The sequence below is a fragment of the Gymnoscopelus braueri genome (assembly GCF_963280865.1).
Source record: "Gymnoscopelus braueri genome assembly, chromosome: 18".
Lineage (NCBI taxonomy): Eukaryota > Metazoa > Chordata > Actinopteri > Myctophiformes > Myctophidae > Gymnoscopelus > Gymnoscopelus braueri.
Window position 1 is genome coordinate 9782792 of NC_137618.1, and position 26496 is coordinate 9809287.

The following is a 26496-nucleotide window of genomic DNA, read 5'->3' on the forward strand; positions in this document are numbered from 1 at the left end:
AGGAACAAGTTGCTCCATGACGCTCGTGACAGACGAGCGTCATGTGAACCATGGCTAATAATTCCTCCTCCTGATATAAATAGTATAATATCAGGATTGTTTTAAACTCAGTCGTATTTTAAACATACGCTAGTTCACTTGTTTTCCACAATGTGTTTTCAGTTCATACAATAAACCAGTGAATAGTTTTCTTTATGGTTGTTCTTTTCTTTTTTACAGTCTATGGGGGGTTGTTTCTATCCCTTTCCACCAGGGGGCGACCCATCACTGCGGAACTCCAGGAAGTGAAGTCAAAACAAAGCGGCTTCAGCTTGTTGTTTGTTTTGGTTCTGGTTCCTTTAATCCTTCCATAGAACATCTGGGACTGAATCAAACATCCTTAAATGTCACACATGTGACCTTTAAGCCTTTAAACCCACTAAATGTTCATCCAGGTGAGACTTTTGTTACATTTTAACGCTAAACCTATCTAATTTACGATCAATCGTTCCAGCGACACCTCGCGGAACGGAGTTCCATATGACTAAAGTAAACAAACATAACACGTTTAGTTTGTCAATAAGATATGAACCTGAACTATTAGCCAAAGTGCAGTAACTACGTTTTTGGATAGCTCTGGTCCATAGCCTTAGTAGGAGTTATCTCCTTCTAAGGCTATATGGACCAGAGCTAGTTTTTGGACATATATACTGACTTATTTGTGTGTGTATGCCAAAGATCAAATTAGCCTTTGTGATTTTTGGGGATAAACAATTACCTCAAGAACAGATATACAATTAGTGTCAGTGATTTATTTTCGTAGTTACTGCACTTTGGCTCTGTAGGGGCAGTATAGTCTTATTAATGTAATATATTATAATGTATACAGAAAGAGTGGGCGCCTCAATGTAATTTTTCCCCCCAAAATGTAAAAAAACCCCCAAAAAAACAAGGAAAATGGTCTTATGCAGTGGTGGAAAAAGTATTTTTTTTTACTTAAGTAAAAGTATCAATACTGCAATATAGAAATACTCTGTTACAAGTAAAATGCCCGAATACTTTTTTTTGTTAATTGTTAAAGTACAAAAGTATTGGTATCAAAATGTACTACCAAAAGTAGAAAGTACTCATTATGCATAATGTCCCTTTTTCAATCTTTCAAAATGTATAAAAAATCTTTTGAAAATAGCAAATCTACAAGCTCACAATACCTCCCATGGCGACACATAGTGAGCTTGTAGATCGGCTATTTTTAATTGGCCGAAATGTATGTAGGGCGAAGTGGGTTATGTATGTTTTGTAATAATAATCAAAATCTACAAAGTAACAACTAAAGTTTTCAAATATTTCTAGTGGAGGCAAAGTACAATATTTGCCTCTGAGATGTAGAAGTAAAGTAGAAGTAAAAGTACTGAAAATTGGAAATACACCAGTAAAATAATAATTGCTCAGTACAGTACTTGAGTAAATGTACTTAGTTACTTACACCACTGGATACAGGAAGAGTGGGCACCTCAATGTAATTTCCCCCCCCAAAATGTACACTCAGATCTGTGCTTCTGGGGGTCCCTAGAACAACATATTTTGAGATTTTGGGGTCTGCGGTCATTTCATCATTTTGGGGGCCCTTGACATGAAAAAGTTTGAGAACCACTCACTGATTAGCTGATTTAGAAGACATTTAGTAGAATCTCCACAAGCAAAGATTTGAGTTAAAAATGTTCGCTTTAAAAATATATCTATTCAAAGATTTGTACAAAAACCTTCATGATTTTCTCAGAAAAATAGCAGATCTACAAGCTCATAGCGCGGCACTCGATGCCGCGCTATGAGCTTGAATAGCTGCTATTTTTGAATAGCCCAAAGTATAAGTTAATGGTTAAAGTGGTTAAAATCTAAAATGACAGATGCTTTCCCGGTCTTAATGGGTTAATCATGTCCTGTTGGTTAAAAACCTTTAATAAAAATGTGTTTTTTTCAGGTTCCGTGTTTGTCGTTTCGTCAGCCGTACGCCGGTTTAGTTCTGAACGGAGTGAAGACGGTGGAGACGCGCTGGAGGCCGCTGCTGAGCGGCGTGGAGAACGGCACGCTGGCCGTGCACGTGGCCCAGAGGGACTGGGAGCAGGACGACTGGAGGAGGCTGATGACTGACGCTCTGGGCATGGACCACGCCCACATACAGGAAATGTTGGACTCCGGGGAGAGGTTCGGCCGCGGCGTGGTGGCAGGTAAAACTAACGCACCCTAAACTGACCCCTGTGTGTGTGTGTGTGTGTGTGTGTTTGTATTGATAATAATAAAAAACTTTATTTGTATAGCACCTTTCATGACATGAAATGCAGCTCAAAGTGCTTTATAGAGCAAGAATACAACTACAGAAAATGTACAACTAATCTAACAATAAAGCAAAAAAGAAAAGGAAAAGCATAAAACAACATTAAAATAAAAGCAAAAAAGGCAGTTAATCATATAATATATTACTATACTAGACCAAATGTCCCCACAAGTACTGTAGAATATGAGATATAGACGTTGTGAGGACAATTTTCCTGGTCCTCAGAAGAAAATGGTTCATTTATGGTTGAAAAATATCTTTTAGAGACACGTTTACAATTAGAAAAAGATTCAGGTTGGGTTTAGGATTAAGACAGTTTAGAGGTCAGGTTTAGGGTTTTCCTTAGTTTTCCTATTTTATACTTAGTTTTGCAGCGATGTCACAAACCGGAAAATAGCCGATCTGCAAGGTGTCGCAGCGAGACACGTTGTGAGCTTGTAGATCTGCTATTGTTCGGCATTAGGCTTAAGGTCATTACACACCGGTGATTATGCGAATATATGCTACATTCGGACTCGTCCCGAATAATTAAAAGATGCTTTTTCGCTTCGCTTTTTCGCTCCATGGAAGCTTGCATTGACTTTATAAGGTTTAAAAAAAAAACGTATTATTCGCATGAAATAATCGCCTCCGGTGTGTAAGGAGCTTTACGGTTAAAAACGGCAAAAACAAATGTGTGTGTGTGCATCAGGGGTGGAGTTCTCAGGGGCCCCCTAAGCCAGAGCCTTTGTGTGAAGTTCTGTGAACTATAATAACAATAATAATTTAATCTGCGCTCCTTTGCGGTATTTGCATTCAGTGAAATGTGGTATCTGCATTTAGTATCAGGAGCGGTGGGCACTACAGGGGTAGCGCCTCGGGGAGCAGTTAGGGTTTAAGTGACTTGCTCAGGGACACTGAGGCCCCTTTTCCACCGGGGTTGAACCTGTTCCGTTATTTTTTCCCGCCTAATTTTGATCCAGTTCAGAGTGTTTCCACTGAAAGTGAATTGGTTAAGAACCCTAAAAGTTGGTTCAGAACTGGAACCAAAAAATACTCGTTTTTTCTTGCCCTGAACTGGGAACCAAATTGGGCGTGTCACTATTCTACAGGTTGGAAGATGCAGATGTGATATAAACAGAAAAAAAGCAAAAAGAAAAGGGAAACTGTAACTTCCCCTGTGAAATGGACACTCTTACCGTAATAATAATCATAATAGTCATATTAAACACATTGCTGGCCAGGCCTGGAATCGAACCCAGGGCATCTGGGGACTCCTGCTCCCCAGGCGGGCTCTCTAACCATTCAGCTGTGCAATGGACCCTTCGCTAAGCCCCACCCACTCCACTCTGTGACTGGTGGTGCGAAGTTAGTCACACCCAGGCCTGGCAGCACCTGGCAATCTCTGCTTCTCACCCATTGACTTGCATGTTAAATGATGGCTTTTCCCCTTAAAAATAATCGATCATTTCAGGAGCAAGAGCTTCAAAATCTCTTCTAAATCTAGTCAACAAGGCCTGCAGTAGGCTATGCACTGGACAAATGTGCATGACATTATTTCAATAAACTAAAAACATGGGAAATGTTAGAGGGAGTGGATACACGACGGTCGACTGTCACGACCGTCATGGATGAACTTCAACCTGGTGTTTGCACTTTCTCCATTTATGGCCCGTACATCTACATAAACGTTCATATTTCAAATATAAAGTGCTTATCCCGTGGCCACGGATGTTACATGTATATACTGACTCTCAGAAGTACCTGTATCATCCGTATTGTTCAATAAAAAGCATTTTAATCTGATCGGTGGCCATTTTCTCCATATGCTTTCAACTGAGTGACCCTATCGGCTGGTAGGTGTATTGCACTCGAATACATTATGAGAAAATGGCCACTGATCGGATTAAAATGCTTTTCATTGAACAATACAGAATATACGGGTACTTTTGAGAGTCCCGTGCATAATTGTAACATCCGTGGCCATGGGGTAAGCACTTTATATTTAAAATCTGAACGTTTATATAGATGTACGGACCGTAAATGGAGAAAGTGCAAACACCAGGTTGAAGGTGATCCTTGACTGTAACAGGAGTTTTCATGTACCGCAGGGACTGCAGTAGCAGTTAATAAATAGACGAACAAATGAATTAATATACTTTAACGAGCGGAATCCGAAACGGGCAGCGCTGTTATTCTGAATTTTGTTACGATTACAGTGATTAGTAGCCTATTATTGACACCACCTGGGCGAGTGAGTCGTGTAACTTTCCCGATGTTAAGCTGTGTATGTGTTCAACAACACAGCCATGAAGCCTTGCAGTTTAAGTGCAGATTTCAGCTTGGGAAAAGCAGCCTCCAACAGGTTTGGGTACGTGATTCATAGTCACCATTAGGTTATCATGGTATTCCTATTCTTGCTGTTATGTTGCAAATGATTGTGTGTGTGCGGGCGATATAACATTGACAGCTATGGCAGGTGACGAAAGCTTGCCAGACCTATGCCAGGCTAACAACGGTTGCTAAGCTGGCATTGGACAATGCCTTAAAAACTGTTTCGGTTCCGTGAAGGCACCAAGTTTCCAAGAATCTAGAACGGAACCAGTTCTAGAAACTATGTTCTTTTGGTGGAAAAGGGGATTTAGAGCATTGTTTCATAAAGTGGGGTCCAGGGACCCCCAGGGGTCCTTGTGGGGGTACCAGGGAGTCCCCAGCAAAATTTGTTAACATAGCATCACAATCATTTTAACCACTTTACCATATTTTATACTTTGGCTATTCAAAAATAGCAGATTTACAAGCTCATAGCGCTCATAGCGCTCATTTGCTATTTTGAGAAATCGTGATTTTTTTTGCAAATATTTCTTTTAAAAAAGCAAACATTTTAACACAAATCTTCTCTTCTGGGGGTCCATGGCAAGAAACCTTTTCACATTGGGGTCCTTGACATGAACCTTGGTGACCTTCTGTTTACCAGCTGGCCTCTCTACCTACTCAGCTCCACTGTTGCTTCAATTAACCTTTTACAAATCCGTGTTCAGGGGCAACATTTCTCACAATCTGCCCATGGCTACAGACACTGCTCTCCTTAACGTCAAACGTGTGTAAACCTGCTGTTTGTTTGTAACAGTTTATCCTGGGAAACGGCGAACTATCGGAGAAACAGTGTTGTGTATTTGTGTTCCGTCTCATTAAAGGCCTGGTGGATGTGGGCCGGACTTGGCAGTGCCCCGCCTCACTGCCGGAGGAGGAGCTATTGGCCCTGGAGAGATCTGCCGTTTTGATTGGCCTAGAAGAGAAGCACCTGACCCGTCTGTCCAATCCCCGATGGCTGACGGCCCCGGTGTACAGCAGAGGACACAAGGACCTCTGGACTGTAGACATACCAACACACCTACTGACTGACTGATATACACACACACACACACACACACACACACACACACACACACACACACACACACACACACACACACACACACACACACACACACACACACACACACACACACACGCACAATTAAAGGTGGTGTAATTTATATTTGTTTTTATTTAAAACAAAAAGTTATTTGTTAAACATTTAAATCATTTCTATAGAGTGTTTTTTTTTATGAAACAGAAAACGTGTGTTCAGGTGGGTTACAAATTGTATCCAATCAGGAGAGAGAACCCATTTATCAGCTTCCGATTCATTGTTCCAATTGTAAGAATTCTTTGTCCTGGTTGGCTGAAATTGATATCCCGATCTGAAAATGTATTTTCTGTTCACTAAAAAGCGAGAGAGGCGGACAAGACCCCTGTTACTGAATACAGATCTACTTAACCGTTATTTACGGTTTATTGTGTGTGTATATGTTACAGTACGATTGGAAAATATGTCGGTTCCTGAAAAACAAATGCTCCTTTTTCTGACAGATTTTCTTATCGTAACTACACACGTGTGTATATATAGTGTGTATTATGTGCTATTTACAATTTCATCATGTGAAGTGTCTTTGTTGAAAAGAAAAGGTTAAAGATCCAGTCCAATAAATGTAATATTTTCCAATCTGGTGTTTTCTAACGGAAGGTTTTTTATGTAAAATTGAAGTTATTGAACTGGAGTGTATGGGTGGTACAGGGATAGAGTTCCTGTCCACCACAGCGTTCTCAAAATGGGGTCTGGGGGACCTTAAAGGGTTTTTGAGGGGTTTCCAGGGTCCCAGCTAGAAAGATGAGCAGTTGAAACACTTACAGTAAGCCCTATTTGAAAATAGCCGATGTGAGCTTGTGTAGTATACTGTAGATCTGCTTATTTTCACAGAATGTTCATCTACTATGACATGCCCAGAACTTTCTACTGTTATTTTCACAGAATGTTCATCTACTATGACATGCCCAGAACTTTCTACTGTTATTTTCACAGAATGTTCATCTACTATGACATGCCCAGAACTTTCTACTGTTATTTTCACAGAATGTTATTTTTTTACCCATCATATGCCTCTATACCAGCAGTCATCAGCCACTGGAGAAGTGGGGTTTTGTTTACCTGCAGAAACACACTGCCCACTCGCTGTATTTTAGTATTTTCACTGTTTTGGTAACCCAAAAATCCACCACCCAAAAACAGCCGCGTCTAACCCGTCTGCCTTTAACAAAGCGCTCAATCGTTTTTCAATTGTCAGGATATGTTTTTACTGTGTTCATCCCAGGGGTCCTCTTGTTAAGGCCCCCCGCCCCCCCCCTCCCCCAAGAAAAAGCTGTTTTCTCTGCTCAACCACAGAAAGCAGAATGTGACATTAAATAGAGGAAGTGCTTCTGGACAAACTCCTCTTTCTCTCTCCATAAGTTGTATATTATTATTAGGAGGACTAACGTTTTACAACAACCAGCGTATATACTGCTTCTGGGGCCCTAAACATGGTGAGTGAACTGATTTATTTTGTTATGTGTTTTTTAAGATGTATAGTGAGCTGCTCATTTAATTTATTATGTGTTTATATATTGTATAGTCAATTGATTATTTTATTGTGCTTATAAAAGCAGAAACCTCTTATCTCTATATTTTAACTTTTTGTGTAAATTAATGCCCTACTTGATCGTACTACAATGGTCACACAAAAGCTCTGCAAGCTCGAAAGCTCAAGCTCGTTTTGAGCTTGTAGATCTGCTATTTGTTCTATTTTTGAATGTCCCGCAAGTAACAGTTTTGGACATGTTTCCACCTGACGATATGATAGTGTGAGTGAATTACTTCTTCTTGTGACGTGAATTTTGTACAGCAATACTTATTTACCTATATTGTAAATATGTTTACAAAGCAAGTTAAATACTCAAGCCCTATTTTTTTTTTATGAGTTTGCTTATAACAAGCTTGTAGAGCTGTTATTTTACCTTATTCATTTTTTAAAAAAGATTCTTGCCTATAATGACATGCCCAAAGTAGGGATGCCAGGCTGAAGTGGTTCATTAATAATAATAATTATAATAATACACAATTTATATAGCGCTACTCAAAGTCGCTTTACAGAACAGAAACAAAATAAAAACAACTTTGGTAAAAATGTGTTAATTAAGAACAAAATTATAGGAATAAAAGGTAGAAAAGGGGGATTATGAATTATTACACTGTTTTCTTTACTAATCAAAATGAACATTTGAATCTTCTATCCACACAGGAAGCTGTGATTAGTCATTCACCTCTGTCCAGCTCACTCTTAAACTCAGTTTAAAGGGATAGTTCACTTTCAAACAAGTTTGAAAGAGAACTATTGAAAGAGAAAGAAGCAAGCGCTCATCAGACGAGTAGTTGGAAGTACATGTGTATCGGGTGCACGGTTCAGGCAGAACCGGTTTCTTAGAAAGGAATACCAGCGTTCACTTTCATCCATTTAGGATCTTGTTTATTTATTAAGGTCTTATCGCCCCCAGCAGCAGCTCATAACCCACCGCCTTCCTCAGCGTGTATATATACACGCTGAGGAAGGCCTGTGGGCCGAAACGTCCGGTTAATTGTTAATAGTTTAAGAATCAGCTCTTGTGTGTGTGTGTGTGTGTGTGTATGTGTGTGGGGCGGGCTCCTTTCACAACGTTTCACGAATCACAAATTAGGACTTGGTCATACAAACGTCATGAGATAACATTTTGCTTTAATCCATGTTCGACAAACTGGACTGTCATTTTCCCTTCAGCGTAGTAGCTTGGTTGGGTCAGTGATGGAAGTAGCCTACTCACATTTTTACCTTAAGTAAGAGTATCAATACGCTATCGTAGAAATAGTCTGTTACAAGTACAAGTTCTGTATTAAAAATGTCTTGAGTAAAAGTACAAAAGCATTGGCACCAAAATGTACTTAAAAGTACCAAAAGTAAAAGTACTCATTATGCAGAAGGTACCATTTCACAAGTTTTCAAATGCATGAAATGTATAAGAAATCCTTTGAAAATAGCAGATCTATAAGCTCACAACACGTCGCAAAGTGACGCATTGTGAGCTTGTAGATCGGCTATTTTCAAATCACAAAAGTATATATTTAGGTCTGAAGTGGTTTTGTAGTAATAATCTAAATCTACAAAGTCACGCTTAACTAAAGTTTTTGTAAAGTAAAAGTACAATGTTTGCTTTTGAGATGTAGTAGAGTAGAAGGGACCTTTTGTTCATGTTTGCTTCAGTAGAGTACAAACAAAAGGGAGGAGGGCACACACCAGTATTGGTGAGGTGCTGCTGACCTTGGTAAATAAATATGAAAGTAAAGAAAAAGGCCTCACACTCGTAGCCACGATGCAGGATTTATTTGGAAACCAACATTTCGACCACGCAAGGTCTTCTTCAGGGAAGTAGAGTAGAAGTAAAATTGGAAGTACTCCAGTAAAGTAAAAATAGCTAAAGATTGTACTTAAGTACAGTACTTGTAACTTGAGTATGTATTTAGTTACATTCCACCACTGGTTTGGGTGTTGTGTACAGCTGTGACTCAAGGAGGTTGCATGCACAGGAAGTTAGTAGTCAATCTGTCATCATAAACCTTATCGCAATCTCCTCTCTCTTTCTTTCTCTTTCTCTCTCTCTCTCTCTCTCTGACTACCCCTTATTCTCTTTCTTTCCCTGTCTTCCTCTCCCCTCCTCTTCCTCCGTACTCCTCATTGTCTTCCCTCCTTGTCTCTTCAGATGGAGCGTTTCAGAACGGTACCGGCCCCTCTCCATAGGACCGGTTATGCCGCCTGGAGTGTGGAACTGGAAGGTGTTCCAGAGTCGGAACTTACAACCGCGGCTCCTCTGACCAAAACCGGTACGAAGGTGACACCACAAGAACAGTACGGAACGAAATGGGTTGAACTTTGTCACACTACGAACAGCGAAAATTGCCGATGTACTAGTTCGACGCGACGCGTTGTGAGCTTGTAGATCTAATATTTTTTTGCTGTTTCTGAAAAGTTCGGAACATTTAATTTTTTTTGTCCAATATAGGTTTAGGTTATTATAGGCCAGTTTGAATCAAAACCAAAATTTTGGTTAAAGCATTATATTCTGATAGTAATCATTGCTATAGGGTGTTCAGTCATAGGGGGTTTGTTCAGTCACCCATCTCTATAATAAGCAGAAAATACATTTTAAGTTAGGTGACAACATTTCTCAGATTTATTTTTTATAGCTTTCCAGTTCCAATTTATTCAGCTCATTTCTTTGTGTCACCACTACCAATTTCACTGACTAGACTAATCTGTATCCTGACTGAGTTCTCTATCCTGATTGGATAAAATTGGTATCCTGACCTGAAAATGCATTTGCTGTTTATTGAAGAGCTGGAGAGACATGGAGACTCCTGTTTCTGAACAAACACTCTATAGCAATGAATACTATCAGAATATAGAGCTTTGACCAAAGAAAACCACTTACCCTGCCTACTGTACCTTTAAAATCAGTGTTTAACCGGTTCAGCTACATTTAACTATGATGAGATGTACCTCATTCTTTAACATTGTGTGTGTGTGTGTGTGTGTGTGTGTGTGTGTGTGTGTGTGTGTGTGTGTGTGTGTGTGTGTGTGTGTGTGTGTGTGTGTGTGTGTGTGTGTGTGTGTGTGTGTGTGTGTGTGTGTGTGTGTGTGTGTGTGTGTGTGTCCTGTATTTCTGTCTCTCTCTCACTATCTGTGTGTCTCTCTCTCAGTCTCTCTTCCAACAGAAGATATTTCCAGTCCTCATCAACAGTGTGACAGTCCACAACTGATCCCTCTCCTCCCCTCGTCCGTGTCGGAAACCCCTGGAGGACAGGGCGACACCACGCTATCCCATCAGCCCCCTGGAGGACCGGGCGACGCCACGCTATCCCATCAGCCCCCTGGAGGACCGGGCGACGCCACGCTATCCCATCAGCCCCCTGGAGGACCGGGCGACGCCACGCTATCCCATCAGCCCCCTCGGCCTTCTATCTCCAGACGTACCCGTTACAGGACCGTGAGGCGCTCTCGTGCTCAGTCTGAATCACCGTCCGACAGCGCTCCCCTGAGGCAGGCCTTCAGACTAACACACAGTGTTTCTTCTAACGATGACACTAAGAAAGATGAGGAGGAGGAGGAGGAGGAGGAGGAAGATCATAAGCAGAGACTCATTAGTCATGAAGACACAAGTCCTCACAGCCACGACGGTAATGAGGATGACCTGAAGGTCAAATGTTCAGTGGTGGAAAGTAACTAAGTACATTTACTTAAGTACTGTACTTAAGTACAATTTTTAGGTATTTGTACTTTACTTGAGTATTTCCAATTTCCAATACTTTTACTTCTACTCCACTACATCTCAGAGGCAAATATTGTACTTGTAAAAACTCCACTACAATTATTTGAGAACATTAGTTACTAGTTACTTTTCAGATATACATTTTGATATTATGAAACATACATTAACCACTTTAGCCCTGTTTTATACATAGGCTATTTGAAAATAGCCGATCTACAAGCTCACAACGCGTCGCGAAGCGACGCGTTGTGAGCTTGTAGATCTGCTATTTTCAAACATTTTAGTACTTTTACTTTTGGTACTTTAAGTACATTTTGATGCCAATACTTTTGTACTTTTGCTCAAGTAAATTTGGAATTCTGGACTTTTACTTGTAACAGAGTATTTTTATTTTGCAGTATTGGTACTTTTACTTAAGTAAAGAATTTGAGTACTTTTTCCACCACTGAATGTTTTACACATGTACTTTGCACAATCATTGACGAATGACTCGCTTCAAAGTTCTGAAAAGATTATTGCGCTTTTGGCTCAGAAACTCAGATTTGTTATATTTTCTTTAGCAAAAGGGGAGCATTAACTTTCTAGGCATCAAACAGGGTATGTATCCGGCTTTATCGAGCATCTACAAACACAATGGGTCCGTGTTCAGGGCGAGGGAAGCCGGGTGGGGAGGGTGATATTTGTCACTGCAAGTACTCCTACAGGCTGGGGGGCGGCACCTGTCAGTGGGGAGTGTTGGGCGGGAGGAGTAGGACGAAGAAGGCTCTACGTCCTCCCGGTGGGGGCTCCTCACTGGCAGGTGAGCCAGTAGTATACAACAGCAGCGACAACACCCAAAAATGCGACTAAATTGGGCAGAAACGGGGGTAATAAGCAAATAAATAAATACATATTGTTAGCCCATTAAAACCGGGAAAGCATCTGTGTTCGTTTTAGATTTTAGCGTTGGCTATTCAAAAAAATATCAGATATACAAGCCCACAGCGCGTCACTTCGTGAAAGAACTACTGGTTTAGAAGGCATTTGCAGAATTGGCCTCAGGTCTTAATGGGTTAAGAAAAAATGCACTAAAAACATGGCGTGTGTATTCTTGTATTAGATGTGTTTCCACTGGTCCAGTGGGTTTGTGACTGTCTGTCATTTTGTTTTGTACCAGTGACACCTCCGCCATGGTCCCACCAGGAGGACGGATGCAGTGACATCACAGAGGGCTCCACAGACATCTTCAGAGCCAGCTGTGAGCTGGAGAAGGTATGGTAAAGATTCAGGTTGATGTTGGTGTTAAACAGTAGATATTTAGAGATTAGCCTCAGGAGTTGGGGTTCGATTTTTCCCTATTTTATACGTCACACACCAAAAAGTAGCCCAACAAATCTACAGATCTGCTATTGTTCGGACATTTTCAGCTATTATCATTGAGGTCCTCATATAGTATAGTAATGCAAACGTGTGTGTGTGTGTGTGTGTGTGTGTGTGTGTGTGTGTCTAGGAAAATGCCCATTTCATTGTGGTCGACTTGGTGCTGGAAGTCCTGGAGAGGGTGAAATGGACCCTGACCCTCAGCCAGTGGATGTCCACAGCCAGCGATACAGACGCACACAACCCCGCAGAACACAGTCAACACATACACACTCACAACCACGGAAAGAGCACAGAGATGGACACACGTCGACACACAGAGGCGTCGGACGCAGACGCATGTGAACAGACACACTGCACCGCAGAGGACGTACCGTTATGCCAACACACACAACGCTGCACGGCAGAGACGCACACGCACGAAGACGGACAGAGACCAGAGGTAGACGCACAGGTGCAGAGCCACGACGCGGACACATACACACTAATACACGAGAAAGACGACTTGAGACGAGACGATGACGACAGCACACGGAGAGACAGACTCACACAGGAGTCTGAGGCTGGCTCACACGCAAACACACAGCGCTGTGTGGCGGACATGAAAACACATCCGCACGGACAGGAACAGGAAGTGGATGAAGCAGGAAGTCATTGTGTTGCGCTCCAAACGAAGACCCTCTCTGCAGTCCTCTCCACTGACAGTGGCTTTGAAGGTACTTACTTTTTATACATTTTATTTATACCGGTATCAATAAAGGTATCTGTCTAAAGTAGAACAGTATTTCCCCAAACAATGGGTCGTGGACGCACAACCGCTTTTGCCACCGGGCTTGGGCAGACGGCTGGGTTGTTGAAGAACAACGGACGCACGCTTATGAGAAACAACAAAAATAAAACCTGGCAAAAAACAGTTGGGTGCATTAGCGCTTATGAGGATAAAGGAACTTGCCAGTCTAAATGTCTAGTTAATTGTGTCTAGCTAATTCACAACTACTACTACTAGAAGAACACAAAGCGACGCAGTGACTAGGGTCATCACCAAGTTGAAGTTACTACGATCCGGTGGGAAAGCAGGGGTCGCGTCGTGGACCCATTTTTTGGGGTCGTGAGTAAATCTCAAATTTTGTTTTGGTTTCCAACACGATTTTCATACATTCTTAAGGAACGTTTCCCTTCCTTGTAAAAATACTGATTAACCTCAAACTCACAGTCCTGTTTACCTGTTCACTCTATATTACTGTAATAGTATGAATTTACTCCTGGGTGCTTTATACAAAGCCGCTGTTTAGCATATTTTTTGTTCTTTTTTTGTTGATTTTTACCCCTTTTTCTCCCGAATGTAGTCGTTCTGCCCATTAATTCCTCCCCGCACACAGTTGTGTGTTGTCACTGCTGTTTTATCCTACTGGCTCACCTACCTGTGAGGAGCCCCCACCTGGAGGACGTATAGCCTCCATCCTACTTCTCTCGCCCAATACTCACTGCTGACAGGTGCCGCCCCAGCCCGTAGGAGTAAAGTGACAAATATCACCCTCCCTGCCCCAGCTTCCGTCCCCCGAACACGGGCCAATATTGTACTGTGTTTGGCATTTATCATACATTGCTCTGGATAAGAGTGTCGGCTAAATGTTTATGAAAGTCAAATGCAAAAACAGGAACTCTGATTCAAATTCCTGAACAATACTACATTTGTTTTTCAGATTGTGGAGTGGACAAAACACTGATGAGCAGAGCCTCCCTCACAGAGTAAGGAAGTCACAACAATCAAACCAAACAATAACTATTAATTTATATATCTATCTGTCTGTCTGTTTGTCTGTCTGTTTTGTGGTCATTAGGATGCCCTCAAATACAATCACTAATACAATATTATTGTGAAAGAAAGGGTCAACTCTCGGTTGAGTCACCAGTGTAGAGTAAGAACAGATTTTACAGCGAAACGTTTGCCCAATAAACAGGATGTGACATAACAGTGTCCCTGACACTTTTTCGCCATCATCCTCCGTCATCATCCTCCAAGCAAAAGCGACGCACTGTGAGCTTGTAGATCGGCTATTTTTGCCGAACTCCCCCCCCCCCCAGCCCAGAATAGTGGTTAAATCGTACCCAGGACAAGACCTCAACAATACATGTCTTGCATTACTTTACCTGGGTTTATAGGTCCCTGCTCTGTCCCATGATGCATAGCGGCGTGGAGTGTCCCATGATGCATAGCGGCGTGGAGTGTCCCATGATGCATAGCGGCGTGGAGTGTCCCATGATGCATAGCGGCGTGGAGTGTCCCATGATGCATAGCGGCGTGGAGTGTCCCATGATGCACAGCGGCGTGGAGTCTCCCATGATGCACAGCGCCGTGGAGCGTCTGGCACAGCAGCTGGTGTTGGTGTTCCGGAGAAACTGGTTTCCATCGGAGGGGGTTCTGCAACGTGGCCGACACAGCCTACGCACCTCACTGCTGCAGGTCAGAACGTCAGCTTTACTCAGGGATGGACATTAACAGAGTATATTTATTTGAGTACTGTTTGAGTAAAACATTTTGTGCATCTCTAATTGAGGCCTTGTCCACAGAAAGCATCTTTTTGAGCACTTTACGTGTGTGAGCAATGAGCATGTAAAAACAATACCTTTGACATTGTTTTGTTGTGGTGTGCGAGTCTTTCAGAGTTAAGTGACCAGCGCGAGGATGTGATTGTCTCCAGTTGCCAGGTACTGGTGGTGAGGTGGTGAGCGGAGGGGGGAGGGGCAGTCTGAGTGAGGAGATCACCCTGAGGACCAGGATGAGAGGAACATGGGACTGGACCCCACCACAATTCACTATACAGTACACTGTCCATCCATCACACAGGTAGAGACACACACACACACACACACACACACACACACACACACACACACACACACACACACACACACACACACACACACACACACACACACACACACAGGCATCCATATTTGGGGCATTATAGGCGAAACTGAAAACATAAAAGAGATTCAAAAATATATTTTTTTTTCAAAAGATTTAAAGAAAAAATAATGACATCTTCAGTTTATCTATTTGTCGTAACATTAAGTACATAAGGCATAGGTGGTTAACAGGTTGAGAGTTACTGCTGGAGAGTTATGTACTGCAGTGGATCTCAAACTAAGGTCCGGAGACCCCCAGCCCATGGGTCCCCGACAAAATGTGTTAATACAGAATCAAGACCAGTTTAACCACCATAACCACCATACATCGGCTACTTGAAAATAGTAAATCTACAAACTCGCAAACACTTTGTGATGTGACACGTTTTGAGCTTGTAGAACTGCTATTTTCAAAAAATATTTTGTTCCTTGGCACACACTATTTTCAGATGGGGTCCTTGGCCAAATACATTGATTAATTAATTTGGGTGTCCTTGACATGAAAAAGTTTGAGAAACTCTGAGGCACTGTATGTACAGTTGTTTACTTTTGACCTTTGAACTGGTTCAGTTCGCTCAGCGGCTGAGTCAGTTTCCTGTTGTCACATGATCCCTCAGACGCAGTGAGGTCGTGACCTCTCAGCACTTCCTGTGTGCAGGCTGTGGAACAGAGATAGAACCCCGTGAGTACAATTGATATCATTTCATATCAGTGGTTCTCAAAGTGGGGTCTGGGGACCCCCGGGGGTCCTTGAAGGGATTGCAGGGGGTCCCCAGAACAAAATTGTTAACATAGAATCACAATCATTTTAACCACTTTAACCTTATATACTTGAGGTTGTCTGGAACTGCGTTTTATCCTCAGTGGTTTGACCAATTGATCTGAACTACACAGGCATTGACCATTGGCATTATGAAGACAGTGACGAAGAAAATTGTTCCTCAAATTAAAGCTGTTTATTTTAGTGAACAGTCCTCGCAGACAATGGTATCTGTAGTCATGGTTGCACAGTCACATTCAAAAAATCTTAAACAAATATTTTTAGATGGGGGGTCTTTGGCCAGATGCATATTAATTTGGGGGTCCTTGTCGTGAAAATGTTTGAGAACCACGGGTGTAGATGACCACACCGTAAATGTTGTTACAGTGTAAATGTTAGTGTGACCCTCAGAGTGTAAGAATGGACCCAAATTAGCCTAAAGTCATTTTACTGTGCTGTGGATGGGATTGATCAATGGTCAGGATTACATCATGGGTTTTGACCATTGTGAAATTTGAAAAGGGTAACCACATGAATCTAGCTCGGTTAGCTTGTCATGTTACTGACACCTTCATTTAGAGTTCCAACTAGTTTCAATGAATCCTGCCATGAACATCACTGTTTACAGTATTTTACAGTTATTGCCACTACCTGGAACAACTTTTTTTTTATGGAACAAAAAAAGAGCTTGTTTTGAAATGTGAGCGGACTTGTCTTCTGCAAAATGTCTGCCATTATTAGTCATACAGTAGCTGTTGATTCTTGTGTCATTGTTAATTGAATACCGTATGTGCGTGTCTTATCCAATGCCTTGAAGCCACAGAACAAAACCAGGATTTATTCTCTGACTTTATTATAAATCACAAGCTGTCTCTTTCCTGACCATTAACCACATCTCCCACAATGCCTCTCTCTTCGTCTCAGGGTACATCAAGAAGTTACGCTATTGTGACTACCTTGGCAAGTATGTTTAGACACATGAACCCTAGCATCTAGCATATCATTTGGCAAAAATATCAGATCTGAATTATATAATTTTTTTAATTATTAAGATAAGTGTTTTTTAAAGTTTATTGCTAGTGATATGTGAACATGAGCTAATCAAACTTCAAAAGATCAATGGTGATCGTGCTAATAAAGCCCTTATTCATAGGTTCTGTTCTTCTTTCCCCCTAAAGTCTGTGGTTTAATGTATGATGTGTATATGTGAGATACAGTATTTACATAAAATAAAACATAAAATCTGTGTTTTTTTAATCAAGAGACAGACAACCTGCTTGCTTTAAAGAGGCTGACATGAACTAATCTTAAAAGTAAATTCTTAGATGACCCACTGTATGAATGGCACACATATTAAAGTCAAACTGTATTTATCGTTCCATTGAGAGGTACTTCTGTGACTGCTGCCATGCTGGTTCTGAAGCTGTTATCCCTGCCCGAGTTCTGACCCACTGGGACTTTAGCAGGTACTGCCAATAGTCCTACTACTATTACCTCTACTAACAGTACTACAGCTTTTAGTTTATTTGAAAAGTCATAACACAATTTAAAACTATTTGAGGATATGACACAATTAAGTCCAGGACTTATTTCCATTGTACTATCAGTACTACTTATGTTACTACAGCTACTAGTAGGGCTGCACAATACATTTGACATTTATTGTCATTGCAGTAACATGCACAATATGCATAATAGAAAAACACTGCTTCTTGAACGGCAATAAATTGTGTATTTACCTCCAAAGTATTAACTCTGATTATCAATACATTTGGCCAATCACCCTGCTAATTACTTAACTTGTTTTTGGGTTTATATTCATTTCAACAATCCACTTATAAAGGATGTCTTTGTTTAGATTAGAAGAAATTTTTTTAAGCAGAGCCGTGAGAAACTGTATTGATAAGTTGGGTGGTATAATTATATTCATTGCCAATAGCAGCTGTTTTTGGCTACAGCCATGTTGTTGTAATGTAAATACGTAGTAATCCATTACCCTTTTCTTCAGTGTGTGCATACAGTAGGCTTTTCCTTGTCTGGGTTCTATGTTAGCACTAAACCCAGGGTAGAACGACGTCCAAAATGTATACACTGCGATATTGTTTTACTTATCGCGAGTCATGTCGTCGTCGCAATATTCAACAAGGGTTTTGTATGTTTTATTGTGCAGCCCTAACTAATAGTACTCCTGATACTATACTACTACTATTACTAATGTGTTTTACTACAGCTACTATTACTACTAATATCCTGACAGCTCAGTGGGGCAGAAACATGCACATTATTTCCTACATATCGTTGCTGTCGGGTGTAGACCTCATATGTCCAAAACTGTAGTATCATAGGGCATTTATTTACAGAAAAAAACATAAAAACGACTGTTGCCAATCACATTACTGTATCAATCTTATGTTATGTCACGAAACAACAAAGCATAGGTTAACCCATTAAGACCCTGGGACGCATCTGCGTCACTTTTTGATTTGAGCTAAAAAAGCATTATTTTACACTTTGGCTATTCAAAAATAGCAGATATATAAGCACCGAGTGCCGCGCTACGAGCTTGTAGATCTGCTATTTTAGAAAAATCTTGAAAATATGTGCAAATCTTTAGAATATATATTGTTTTAAAGCGAACATTTTAACTCAAATCTTTGCTTCTGGGGGGGTCCCTGAAACGGGTCCGCGGACAAATACATATCATTTTGGGGGTCCTTGACATGAAACAGTTTGAGAATCTCTGATTATAGCAACATAAGTTAGAAAAAAAAAAAAAAAAAGACATTTGTAGAATCCCCCCAAAAGCAAAGATTTGAGGTAGAAATGTTTGCTTTAAAAAATATAATATTCAAAGATTTGCAATCATTTTCAATTTTTTTCTAAAATAGCAGATCTTCAAGCTCGTAGCGCAGTGTTCGTAGCACTCGGTGCCGCGCTATGAGCTTGTAGATCTGCTATTTTTTGAATAGCCAAAGTGTAAAATAATGCTTTTTAGCTCAAATCAAAAAAGTGACACAGAATGCGTTCCAGGTCTCAATGGGTTAAAATCCTAACAACAATGTAATATAAGTATTATAGGTATTCTGTGAGTGACCTATACAATGTAATAATATAAATATTGCAGGTATTCTGTGAGTAACTTCTCCAAGCAGCTGTTGGATTCCGTTTGGCACCAGCCTGTCTTTGATCTGACGGTGGTGGGCAAGACCCTCTACAGCAGAGTGAAAGAACTGGACAAGTTCAAGGTGAGGAGAACACTGTTCACTGTTGGTTACTATCAGTGTATTATTTATTGTTAGAATTATGTACGCCAGGGATCTTCAACGTTTTTCAGGCCAAGGACCCCTTAGTTGAGAGAGAGAGTTGAAGCAGGGACCCCCACTACATATTGGATTCATGTTAAATGTGTGTTTTCTGACATTTAACCACTTAAACCCCTCAATACTTTGTAAACTTGACCTTTGGCTCGGTACTTGGTCTGCTCTTTTTTCCCTGTACACTAAACCACGTCGCCGGAAATCGACGCGCTGTGTGCTTGTAGATCAGCTGTTTTGAGCTAATGTCCCCCCAGAATAGGGATGCGAGAGTTCAAGTGGTTAATGTAAAAATTTAAGTCCCTATCACACAAAGATTTGGTGGCCCCCCTGCAGTATCTCTGGGGACCCCCGACCCCCTGTTGAAGACCCCTGATGTATACAAATACTGTATAGCAGGCATTGGCAACCTTTGTGACTTGAAATGCCTTTTTCCCTTTGCTTTCCCCCCTTAGATAGTCACCGTGCCAAGTGTATACTTATGACACCACATCAACATAAAATATTTTCTACAGATTTTGATTGTACACAGCTGCAATAACAATTTTTAAGAAATAATTAATTTCACATCAGCAAAGTGTGATGATCATTCGACTCAATAACCACACCAATCTCCCAGACTCCACCCCATCTTATTCATCAGAGTTCAGAGTCTGTATAGCTGGACAGTGACACATTTGTGACTCAAAGTGTGTATTCTCAAAGTGGTGCTTAACACTGGATATGTGACACACATTTCAAGACTTAAAGGAGTAGTTCACCCAGAAAATGACTTAATTTCTATCAATTACACACCCCATGTTTTTTCGTTTTTGGTTTTTGGTTGCATTCCTAAGCCAAACATTAAGATTACCGTCTGCATTTCCAAGAGACTCAAAAGAGATTCTTTGAGTGTCCTACTGGAAACCGGAAATTCTTGGCTTAAGAATGGGACAAAAACAAAAACAAATCCAGGAATTCAAGGCTTTATGGAGTGTGTAATCGATAGAAAATAAGTAATTTTTTGGGTGAACTACTCCTTTAAGCATAACCAAATTTGCCTGTCCATGAGGGCTCCCTCAAACGTATGCCACTGTGCCAGTGATTACCCTTCCCCGTGTCAATGATGGCACGCGTACCTACGGTTGTCTACCTTCAGGGTGATGAAGACCCCTTCGCATGGCGTCTAATCACCCTGTCAGGGTTTATTTCTCAATTATGACCTGCTCCCCAGTCCCCATTGATTATCCCTTGTTTATTTGAATGATTATGTCTCTGTCCTCTTTCCAGGAGCTTCAACAGCAGCTGATCAGCATCAAGAGGCTGCTGGCAGCGTGCAGATTATCTGCCGGGTATGTGGCACATTTTAGTTTTCATATCGTTCCTTTTGGGTAGAAACCTTGTTCAAAACATTACTCTGTGTGTGTGTGTGTGTGTGTGTGTGTGTCTGTCTGTCTGTCTGTCTGTCTGTCTGTCTGTCTGTCTGTCTGTCTGTCTGTCTGTCTGTCTGTCTGTCTGTCTGTCTGTCTGTCTGTCTGTCTGTCTGTCTGTATGTTTCCCAAGGCCTAGAGGAAACCTTACATTTAACATTAGTCTGTTCAGGGTTGGTGCAAGGTTAAGTTTGGGGTGGGGATACAACTTTTAGTGTAAGTGCGTGCGTGCGTGTCTGGAAGAAATAACCTGTGTTCCAATGTAGTTATTGTTCAGTCACAAACTCTTAATACTTTTCATTGGTTAAATATAATTAAAAAAAATAACAGGCACACTTTCACCACTTTCACTTTGATTTTATAATATAAAAACAAATTCACAATGTTTAGAAAATAGCTGATCTACAAGCTCACAACGCACTGCGATGCCACACGTTGTGAGCTTGTAGATCTGCTATTTTCACTAATATTTGCCTCTTAGGTGTAGTGGAGTAGAAGTATAAAAGTATCGAAGGATAAAATAAATACTCAAGTAAGCCTGAGTAAATATACTTTACTTTACTATGCACCCTCTGCAGAGTGACGAGTGAGTTTGAACTGCTTCCTGGTCACCTGACCCAGAGGCCACACCTCTTCTCCATGGACGACCTGCTGAGGGTCAAGAAAGGTCAGCTGCTGCCGCTGGCCAGAGCCGCGCTGTGCAGCGCTTCCACACACGTCTACAACTGTGAGGTAATGTAGTGCAGTACAACAGTGAGGGGTCCTTGAGGGGGTTTCCAGGGGGTCCCCAGCAAAATCATTGATAGTTAACCAAATGGACCCTTGTGGGTCTGTAACTCAGTCTGAGAGAGTACAACTGGAACACTCTCAGAGTTAAAGTGACACTGAGAATGTTTGGGGTCCCAAAGATTTAAAATGGTATCACATGGGGGTCTATGATGCATATAAAACTGAGGGTCCTTGAAATTAATATGGGGGTCCCTGCCATATCTTTTCATATGGGGGTCTGCGGGCTAATATGTACCAATTTGGGGGTCCTTGACATGAAACAGGTTGAGAACCAGTGCAATACAACAGTGGTTCTCAAACTGGGATCTGAGGACCCCCAGGAGTCCTTGGGAGGGGGTTCCAGCCCAGGGGGTCCCCAGCAAAATGTGTTAATATGACATCCAAATCAGTTTTAACTACTTTAAACCTACTTACATTGGCTATTTGAAAATGGCAGATCTACAAGCTCTCAACACGTTGCATCGCAACATGTTGTGAGCTTGTACATCTGCTATTTTCTAACATTTTTTGTAATGAAAAAACAACAACAACACACATCTTGTATGGGGGTCCCTGGCACCAAATATTTTGTGATGGGGGGTCTGTGGCCAAAAACGTATTACTTTGGGGGTCCTTGACCTGAAAAAGGTTTGAGAGCCACTGCAAGTTTTGGTTTGGTTTTGGAGGTTTCCACCCGACATTCTATACTGTACTTTAAATGTCCATGACTCTGTTAGGCCTGTCACAATTATTACATAATCGCCTAATCGCAATTATTTGAGTCAATCGCAGTTATTTTGCATAATCGTCATAATCGTAAAAATAGCTGATCTACAAGCTTACAACGTGTCACTTCGTGACGCGTTGTAAGCTTGTAGATCAGCTATTTTTACTATTTTGAAAATTATTAAATGTCAGTCTTTTTGTATATTTTGTATACCATGTATATTTAAGTTATTGGTCATATCTGCTCTCTGCATTTTTGCAGAAATTAAGTTCCAGTGTTCAATGGCCAAAAACACAATTCAATCGTTAATCGCAAGTAAGCGTCAACTTAAATGTGTAATGGTGCCAGCCCTAGACTCTGTTGCCTGTTGACTGTGTCAGTGATGTGTCCCCCCCCCCCCCCCATGCAGCTGTGTCTGGCCAGAGGTTTCATCTGTGAGTTCTGCAGAGAGGGGGACGTCCTCTTCTCCTTTCAGAGTGACACGTGCAAACGCTGTCCAGGTATCACTTCCTCCAACTCTCTAAAAATAAAGTCACGTGTGGTGGGCACAGTGGTAGAAGAAGTACTCACATTTTTTACTTAAGTAAAAGTATCAATACTGCAATGTAGAAATACTCTGTTACAAGTAAAAGGCCGTAATTAAAAATGTACTCGAGTAAAAGTACAAAAGTATTAGCATCAAAATGTACTTTAAGTACCAAAAGTAAAAGTACTCGTTATGCAGAATGTATAAAATCTTTTGAAAATCGCAGATCTACAAGCTCACAAAGCGTCGCATGGCGACGCATTGTGAGCTTGTACATCGGCTATTTTCAAATGAAAACTGGAAATACTCCAGTAAAGTAAATATTGAATATTTACTTTACTATAGCCTATACTTTGTCCACCACTGTGCACAGTGAAATGTAATGGGATTCATTGGCAGTGAAACTGCATTAAATGAAAGCAAAGAATCAAGTTTAGAAGTAGCAAAAACAGTGGTTGAATACACCTTGAAAAATACATCATTTTGTTTTTGACTTGATTTACTTTACAGTATATGGAAGTGGCATGCCCTTTTACTGTCTCTGCGCACGTACACACACACACACACACACACACACACACACACACACACACACACACACACACACACACACACACACACACACACACACACACACACACACACACACACACACACACACACACGCACACACACGCACACACACACACACACACACACACACACACACACACAAGAAACGTGTGTGTACACTACAACTTGCAGAATGGAATAAAAAAAGGGAGGTAATTCAGTATAATTTGATGCCAATACTTGTTGTACTTTTACTAAAGTTACATTTTTAATGCAGGCCCTTTTACTTGGAAACAGAGTATTTCTACATTGTGGTACTGCCACTTTTACTTAAGTAACGAAAACCGGTAGTACTTCTGTTCCAACCACTGGGTAAAACCAACGCGTATGGAACCGTTCTTTGTGTTTCAGTGTGCAAGGCGTGCTTTCACAGAGACTGTTTCACAGCTCTGAGCTGCTGCCCTCGATGTGATCGCATCCAGTCAAGACGACAACTGCAGGCGGTGTGACTCACAAAAAAACAAGTTCTCAGTCTCCACCACTGATTTACAGGTAGGGTAAGTGATTTTCTTTGGTTAAAATAAGTGATAAATGGCTCTATATTCTGATAGTACTCGTTGCTATAGAGTGTTCAGTAACAGGAGTCTCCCATGTCTCTCCATCTCTTTATTAAACAGAAAATGCATTTTCAGGTCGGGATACCAATTGTATCCAAACAGGATAGAGAACTCAGCCAGAATACAGATTAAACTAGAAAAAGTGCTCCTCGGAGCACAGGTCTCCTCCGCCAGGTCAGGTAGGTTATTGTGGGCCAGCAATTTTCGAAATTCACCAATCAGGATGACATTTAAAAAATCAAGACGGATCAGTCTTGATCACATGACTATAGAGATAATGTGTACAAATGTGTGTGATTTTTGGACAAAATCTGAAAATTGCAAAACATAGTCTCAGCCACCTCTTCGGCCTGGCGGAGACAACAAGTGAAATTGGAAGTGATGACACAAAGACATGAGCAGACACAATTGTAACTGGAACACTATAAAATGACGCTGAAATACTCTTGATTGGCTGAAATCTTACTTACCTGAAAATGTATTTTCTGTTTATTAAATAGCTGGAGAGACAGGGAGACCGCTGTTACTGAACAAACACTCTATAGCAATCAGAAAATAGTGCTTTAACCTTTTTACAATTTTTTTTTTGTTAATATATATCTACCTTTTAAAGTAATTTGGAAATGGAATCATGTTGCGCAGCGAAAATAGCCTATCTACAAGCATTGAGAGCTTGTAGATACCGGTAAGCTATTTTCGGTTATTATTTTAAGATTAGAGCAAGTGGTCAAACTGCACTGTCACCACAATTTAAAAGAACTACAAGCTCTCAATGTGACACACTGAGAGCTTGTATAGGCTATTTTCGGTTATTATTTTAATATTAGAGCATTTGAAGTGGTCAAACAAGCATCTTCCATGAAACGGAAATGGTCTCGGATATTTCATATAAAAGCAAAGGTTAAGTAATGATTACTATCAGAATGTAGAGATATGCAACACTTATTTTAACAAAACTAAATAAATACAATAAAAGTCACTTACACCCCTTTTGTTAAATGTGCTTGATCATGCAGTGAGTTTCACCTTCATTTGTTCTGTCAGATCTAAAGTCAACCTGCCGGAAACGTCCAAGACGTGACAACATGATGTGATGCATCCTGGGAGTTTGAACGGCTTCAGTTCGCCGCACTGAAACATCAGGATACAACGTATGGTGTATTCTGAACATCAGGCTACAGCAGTGGTTCTCAACCTTTTCAGGCCGCGAACCCCAAAATAACCATATTTGAACTGGGGACCCCCCACCCTGACAAACACTTGGAATGTAGGAGTTGAGGCATTTAGTTTGACTCGGTTCCACAGATAAATATTGTTAAAATAGCTGAGTTTGTAGATCTGCTATTTACACAATTTTTGCCTCTTTCTTATATTATGACAATTTGGCCAATGTTTGACCAGTTTTTATAGTATGGTTTCTTGATGCAGTAATGGTCTTTTTCTTTTTGAGGTATTAAATAGGTCTTAAAAGTCCTTAAAATTGCCACTTCACTGTCATCTGGGGACCTCCCCAAAATCATGTGGGGACCCCACAGGTTAAGAACTGTTGGGCTACTATACAGGATGCAACAGTGAACCTGGCAGTCCCAACCACCACAGCAGAATGCAGTGACTCGTGGCTGAAATGCTTTGTGCTCACAGGCATTTGAAAGGACAACAGAGCATGTGCTGTTGGCTGAGGAAACTTTGCCAAGAACATGATGGTTAAAATATTCAAACTTTTATGTCGGCGTGAGTAATTTGTTTTCGTTACAATATTGTTATAATGTGTCTGCATTGTGACATCAAGGTAATGTCAGGATGATTAGCACAACATTTTGAGATCAACAGCAGCCTCTAGTGGTCTATTGTACAACTTAATAGGTAAAACAAAAAATCGTAATTGTATCTTTAATTTATTGGTATCACAATGAAAACTTTCCAAGGTTTCATTTCTTTATCTATCTATCTATCTATCTATCTATTAAATTATCACTAAAATCTTAGTCTTTTGTCAATTATTTGGGGCCCCACTTTCTCATGGCCCACCAGTGGGCCCCGACCCACAGGTTGAGAACCACTTATAGTAACTCAACTTTGGCCAAGCTATCAGAGATTTCACACTGTGTGCTTCTTCTGTGACTGCAAATCGAAAATCAAAGCCATATCAATGACTTTTATTAACTGTGGAATTAAAATATACAATGGCTTGTGCTCAGTGGTGTAAAGTACAATTTACTCAAGTACAGTTGAGGTATTTTTACTTTACTGGAGTATTTCCAATTTTCTATCATTTTACGTCTATTCCACTACATCTCAGAGACAAATATCATACTTTTACTCCACTAATCATTTGAAAGCTTTAGTTACTAGTTACTTTTGTAGATTATGATTATTATTTTCATTAGTATTACAAAACATACATGTATTTGTAATCATGAAATGACAAGCATGACCAATGAGCTGTGGCCATGTTGTCATGACAACACTATGACTATTAATACACAAGAACAATATCAGACTTTTAAGAATCCATTTATTAAACAATTAAACACTTCTACAAATGA

General features: G+C 40.7%; 2 protein-coding genes across 6 annotated transcripts; both read left to right on the forward strand.

The window, feature by feature from the left end:
- Positions 1–284: 284 nt before the first annotated feature.
- On the forward strand, positions 285–6341 carry LOC308106081 (protein EOLA1). 3 transcript variants are annotated; one of them, XM_080457088.1, is made up of 4 exons: positions 285–434; positions 1961–2207; positions 5491–5703; positions 5778–6341. In XM_080457088.1, exons 1-3 carry the CDS (start codon positions 423–425, stop codon positions 5700–5702), a joined length of 471 nt encoding a protein of 156 aa, XP_080313214.1. In that variant the 5' UTR covers positions 285–422; the 3' UTR covers position 5703; positions 5778–6341. The 3 variants fall into 3 exon arrangements, with proteins under 3 accessions (XP_080313214.1, XP_080313216.1, XP_080313215.1); XM_080457090.1 differs by having other exon boundaries at positions 5782–6341; XM_080457089.1 differs by having other exon boundaries at positions 5786–6341.
- A 711-nt stretch (positions 6342–7052) lies between these two features.
- Positions 7053–26131, forward strand: rubcnl (rubicon like autophagy enhancer). 3 transcript variants are annotated; one of them, XM_080456961.1, is made up of 17 exons: positions 7053–7198; positions 9443–9563; positions 10440–10916; positions 12165–12259; positions 12498–13083; positions 14071–14116; positions 14531–14831; positions 15070–15215; positions 15895–15959; positions 16962–17001; positions 17426–17503; positions 19162–19282; positions 20621–20682; positions 21339–21492; positions 22665–22755; positions 23745–23890; positions 24995–26131. In XM_080456961.1, the coding sequence occupies exons 1-16, from the start codon at positions 7196–7198 to the stop codon at positions 23840–23842; spliced, it is 2484 nt and encodes an 827-aa protein (XP_080313087.1). In that variant the 5' UTR covers positions 7053–7195; the 3' UTR covers positions 23843–23890; positions 24995–26131. The 3 variants fall into 3 exon arrangements, with proteins under 3 accessions (XP_080313087.1, XP_080313086.1, XP_080313088.1); XM_080456960.1 differs by having other exon boundaries at positions 23745–23885; XM_080456962.1 differs by having other exon boundaries at positions 10455–10916; positions 23745–23885.
- The last annotated feature ends 365 nt before the right edge of the window (positions 26132–26496 follow it).

Coding starts and splice junctions, on each gene's coding strand:
- LOC308106081 (XM_080457088.1), top strand. Junction 2,208..5,490: donor CGGCCGCGGCGTGGTGGCAG/GTAAAACTAACG, acceptor GTCTCATTAAAG/GCCTGGTGGATGTGGGCCGG.
- rubcnl (XM_080456961.1), top strand. Junction 9,564..10,439: donor GGCTCCTCTGACCAAAACCG/GTACGAAGGTGA, acceptor TCTCTCTCTCAG/TCTCTCTTCCAACAGAAGAT. Junction 14,832..15,069: donor TACGCACCTCACTGCTGCAG/GTCAGAACGTCA, acceptor GATTGTCTCCAG/TTGCCAGGTACTGGTGGTGA.